The sequence below is a fragment of the Ctenocephalides felis genome, unplaced genomic scaffold, assembly GCF_003426905.1.
Source record: "Ctenocephalides felis isolate EL2017-DRISC unplaced genomic scaffold, ASM342690v1 CF-g0.4_SCAFFOLD_01886, whole genome shotgun sequence".
NCBI classification, from domain to species: Eukaryota; Metazoa; Arthropoda; class Insecta; order Siphonaptera; family Pulicidae; genus Ctenocephalides; species Ctenocephalides felis.
In genome coordinates this window covers 64183604-64189672 of record NW_020538040.1, presented here as the reverse complement: position 1 = coordinate 64189672, position 6069 = coordinate 64183604, and the positions used below count along the sequence as shown (strand labels likewise).

Below are 6069 nucleotides of genomic sequence, written 5' to 3'. Positions count from 1 at the left end.
AAAAAAAAATTAAAATCAAGTTTAAATGGCCTAAAATGATATTGCACATACTCATATCATTTATAGTGATTTTCAAATATTATTTCTTTAGTACATTAATGTAATATTTATTTTATGTGATAATATATCTTTTGACTTGCTCGTCAATTTATTTTGTATTCACATAAATGTTCTGATATGAGCAATGAATACCACAACATGAAATCATACACTTTTATAACAAATTGTGACAAAATCTTCAAATGACAAAAATCAAGCAGATCTTCTGGTTATCTTCCAATTTGAAATATTTGTTTAAATTTTTATGATTATTAAATGTATCATCAAAACTATAAACACAATCAAAAGTTTCATAGCAATAATATTGCATCATAATGAACAAAATCTACAAATTTAAAAGCCAAATCATATCACCTACGATACAAGCATGTTTGCATATAATAAAACTGTATAAGTAATAATATGCAATTGAAAGGCAAGGTAAAAATTAATGGATAGAAACGGAATTTTATTACAAAAAAATTACAAATTAATTTATGTCAATGTCAATGAATATAAATAGCAATTAGATCATCACAGTTAATTCTTAATATGCATTTTCAAACCGCCGTAAATTAAATTTTTTAGCTTAATTGTTCAACTTTATGCTATCGATGATTTTCAGATTTGAATTTTTTGCTATCTTGTTTCCGTTGTTTGAGGAGAACCTGCTCTTTTAGAACTTAGAGCGTCATCTGAATCATTTTTAATTTTTTCAGGAAGCTTTTTATTGTCCCCGTGTAATTGTTGTAAACTAATAATGATTGCTGTCATGTTATCACAACCAGTACCATCACCCATTGTATTTGGTGCCAAACAGTGATCAAAAAGCTGAAATGTAAATTGCATAACTTTCAAATACTCAGCAATATAAGCAAAGCATAGTATGAATTAATACTAAGTTTACAAATCATAGCCACAGCATATATAAACAGGTAAGTCCCTAATAATATTTAAAATTACAAGTACAATTATATAAAATAAACAAATAAGTAAAATAGAAATTGAAAATAAGCTTTCAGAATCCAAAAATTATAATGATTTATCCGACTGATCATTATTATATTTATTTACAATGAACAGATATTTTTAAATAGGCAAATGTATATGCTCACCTGCTCTATTACACACGACAATTTCAATTCATCTCTATATCTTGATCTAACAAAATCGACTGTTTCCTGACTGTTCAGGTAATTCCAAATGCCATCACAAGCTAATATAATGAACTCGTCTTCATTTGTTAAAGTAATATGTTGAACGTCAGGTAAAGCAGTGATCATTTTGCTCTGCCGCGGGTAAATTTTTATTCTATAGGCAATTCATTCAACTATAATACCTTATTTTCCAATCTACACCTCATAATCTAACCAAAAAGAACTATAATTAAAATTTAAAATAGTAAGTATTGTGTATAAATAAAAATATTAGATTGGCAACTAAGTGTGTTCGGCTTTTACTCTTAGTTGGTTTTGATAGAGTTTTTAGGTTTACTGACATAGTTCAAATGTAATATGCATTTTGTTATTCAGAGTAGGCATTCCAGCTATCAATCAGTAAAAAAAGTTTCTTGATCAATTACAGTTTTCATTTGACATTCATTGAAAGATGAAAAATCAGATAATTTTTTTTTTTTGTCATATTTTGCTTTTATGTTTCTGCAAAGGTAAGAGGACATCTTTAGCTTACAAAATGTTATGAGCTGCTTATGGTGACAAAGTATTGAAAAAAGAAACAGCAGCATCAAATCAAAATTGGATTGTAAAACTTCGTTCTGGTGATTTTTCATTCAAAGGTGTAAAACACTCTGGTCGTCAAGCTGAAGTTGATTACAAAGAAATTGTTTACTTTCACTCTTACTACTGAACTAAATGTTCTTTAACTTATTACGTTTTGTTCAATCTTCATGTGACTCCTTAAATAGTAAATTATTCAATGATTATCATATGATGTCAAATTATACCTGATTCATTTTTTTGCTATCAAAAACCAGAGGTTTTCTAAGAGTTGGATAATGATGCTGCTTGAAAGATGACGAAAAGTTATTGATCAAAGTGGACTACACGTTACAGAATATTATTTTAGTTCCATGATAAACATGTCTTAAAATTTCTAACAAAAATCGGCGTAACTTAGTTGCCAACCTTAGTTATGATCCTATGCACTGAAGATTGCATTCAATTGGTATTGATTTCAATCAAATACTTTCCAAAGAAAACTAGGTCAAAAACTCTAAAGTTTTGTATAATGAAATTAATTTGCATTCATATTGAATTCATTAAAATTAATGACCTGTTTATAAGCATGATCTCCAATGGCCCTAGATAAATTTAAACCGCCATTAACTCTTCCATCCAAGGTCACCCTTCCTCCAGCTTTTGTAATCCTACTTTGTTCAGATTCATCTTCCGGCTTGTGATCAATACTCATATCTACTGCTTTGCCATTGCGGCATAGAACACACCTAATTTTTTGGTTGTAAATGTTATATAATGCATATATGTGATATGTTTCTAATAAGTGAGAAAATTTAAAAAATATACATTATAAACTAGAAACTATTGATTTGAGTTTACTCTACCGAGAATCACCAGCATTGGCTACGTAAAGTTCCTTCTCATGTATAATTGCTACGACAGCAGTAGTTCCACTATCACTACCAGGTTCCTCCTTCATATTTGCCATAAATTCGGTATCCTTAGGATCAGGAATGTCGTCTTCACAAGAATCTGACGATTCATCTAAATATTCTTCACAATCTTCATCATCATCCTCTTCAGATTCATTCGAACTAGCTTGATTTAAAAATAAATTTAGTTAATTATTTGTTCAACAATTTTTTTGTATATCATACCCAAAATCAATAATTTATTAACTATAGAATCTTGACACATACATGTGAATTTAATTTCTTTATATGCTCGTTTATATATAATATACAAAGACTAATAATCGGATTTAACATCAATAAAAAAACCATAGATTTGTTTTCAATTTTTTTCTACAATCTATACATTTTAGCTATAATCCTAGCCTTCATTCAGTGGTAACTAGAATAAAATTTAAAAACTAATCATAATTGAAATTTCACAATTATATGTTAACATTTAACTGTTACAAAAGAGTAAGTGTACAATATACGTGTTATCTGTAAACTGGTTGGATACATATAATGTTGAAGGACTTTTTAACAATACTTATTTTTACTAAGATTCTAACATGTATGGAACTGATGGTAGATATTTTGCATATTTTTTATTTTTCTGTAAGTAATTTAGTAATACTGTCCAGATAAAGCATGTTTGTTTCACATAACATGATAAGTTCTGTCCTTTTATTTATGGTTATAATATTTTAGATAGTTATAAATGATCCTTTGGTAATTTTTTTTATTCTGTATATTTTTCTCAGTCTCAATTGCCTTAGTTTTTAAATTTTATTTTATTTACCACTGAATAAAGGCTAGGATTATAGCCAAAACATATGGATTGTAAAATCAATTCTTAAAAGGAATTAATGGCTTTTTTATTGATGTTAAGCCCAGTCTTTGTTAAATGATATGTTAACATCAATTTCATAATTATGCAAAATATATATATTTATATGGGTAACAAAATACAAATTATAAGACATGAAAGAAATGAAAAAAAAAACGAGCAAATCATTACAGGTTAATAAAAAAAATTCTTTAAATCAGTTGACTGAATATAGATAGAATATAGTACATTAAAAAAAAAAAATCGATTTACTTGATTTAACAATCTTTCAAAAGTACATGTATTTACCATTTAATTCTGTAGCATTATCTGTGCTTTTATCATCTGTTTTATTTTCTTTTTCTTGCAATTTTTCATTGTTTTCTACTTCCGGTTTTAACTCTGTTGTACAGTTTTTGGAGATGGAAACTTTATCTTCACAAGATTCTGAGGTATCATCTAAATATCCGTCATCCTCAGTTCCATTCAAACTGACTTAAATCATATCATCATGGCAGTTATATATGTATATAAATTAAATTTATTCCATAAAAACATAGGGAGCTTAAGATCATATACTATTTATATAAAATAATTTATATTGCTATTTCTCTATTTGATTTATATTAATTTTATATTACAACCAACAACATAAATACAAAAAGAAATGCAAAATTATAACTTTTAATGGTGGTGGCACAATCATATTTTTAATTGGTAAATAAAAATATTTGTAACATTTTTTTCATATAGATCCATATATTCCGACTCCCAATTTGACAAACACACAAATAATAAACTAAACATAAACAAAAACATGTTAGAAATTATTACTTTGCAACAAAGCATGTTAGTAAAAAAATAAATAAATATGAATTATACTTTGAAAAAGAAACTAAAAATAATGAATTCGAACATCTTATCTCAAAACACAAATCACAAATGTATAATATATATATATATATATATATATATATATATATACACAGTAGAACCTCGATTAACCAGACTAATTGTTGCCGATAGGTATCCGGATAATCCAATGTATGAAGAATAATGATGTGTATTTATCGTAAATAACAAATGCATATAAAGATATCAATGAAAATCAATGTTTAATAAGAAATTAACATTTTCTTATGTATGTACATATATATTTTCTTAAATTATATTGAATACATATACTAAAGTGCAGCAAAATCGTGCGAAAATTCTAATTGTAGGCATGTACATACATATAACTGTCTCGGTTGATAGTCCGGATAATCGCAAATCCATATAACTGAGGTCCGGGTAATTGAGGTTGTATATATATATATATATATATATGTATATGTATATATATATATAAATGTCTGAAATGTGAGCAAAACCTGGCAATCAGAAGTTTAACAGCAGCCAATTATGAGTTAATATTTATTAAATATTTGGAATAAATCGGGATTGTTCCCTTTTCATTTTATTCTTATAACACAAAAACTTGTTGCATTAAACCACAAAAACTTGTAATTGCTTTTTGACTGATTAAAAATAAAATAAATATATTTAATAGCAATATTAGTTTGACAAAAAATTACATTATAATAATTATGAATTATTATAAAACAAAACACACAACTAACCTTGCTTGTTAATGTCATTATCAAAGTTGGTATAATTTTTGAGTATTTCAATGACTTTTTTTTCTGCAATGGTAGCGTCAAAACTAAGGAAAGCATCTTTAAGACCTTGTGCTATATCCCCATTTTTATAAGCTTGAGTTTCCTTGATGGAATCAGGCAACTTTTCAGCACAGTATTTAGCCACTTCGGCACCCCCATGCCCATCATAAACAGCAAAGAGTGATGTATCCTTGTCAAAGTTTAATATCAGGTTGTGTGCATCCTAAAAGAAATATTAGATGTAATTAAATGAGCATTTGTTAGCATTAAATATTTTCTAGCATAATATTATTAAACCAGTTTGAGCCAATGTAGTTTTAACTTCGCGGTTCATCATCAATACTATTGCACTATTTAGACCAGAGATCAAGAGATCATAAAACATATTTTTTCTTTTTCTAACCTCTTGAGTTATTCTCCATCCTTGCATGCTACTAGCTGCACAAGTTAATATGTTATTCGATTCATCGCTCGAATGCTTTTCCACAACAGGCTTGGATAAATAAGCGCCCATTCTTAATTAAATAACCTAAAAAACATCAATATATTAATTGCATAAACACACGAAATTTAGTAAGGCGAAATCAACCAAAAATAGTTTGACTATTTACTTATTTCAAAAGTTGTGCCGTTCAATGAAACGAACAAATAAAATACATGTGAACCTATAAGACAGATGTAAATTTTATTTTAAACTGTTATAATTTTGCATTACCTGCATGCAGTTCTAACACCCATTGAATTATAAATTGTTAAAAATATTATCTATAGTCACAGCGTTAATATCAACGAATAATCTAATAAAATACAATATTTAAACATAAGGCTACAACACGTTTTTTGGGTTAACTACAAAAAAGCATAATAAATATCCCTCACAAGACGGTTTATCA

At 27.3% G+C, this 6069-nt stretch overlaps 1 protein-coding gene across 1 annotated transcript; it reads right to left on the bottom strand.

Moving 5' to 3' along the window:
* Positions 1 to 678: 678 nt before the first annotated feature.
* LOC113375214 (probable protein phosphatase CG10417) lies at positions 679 to 6069 on the bottom strand. The gene is given in 9 exon segments (XM_026615159.1): positions 679 to 870; positions 1155 to 1322; positions 1324 to 1350; positions 2332 to 2503; positions 2621 to 2834; positions 3825 to 4010; positions 5138 to 5399; positions 5580 to 5705; positions 5892 to 6069. Coding segments are annotated over 8 exon segments (1332 nt in total). The 5' UTR covers positions 5691 to 5705; positions 5892 to 6069.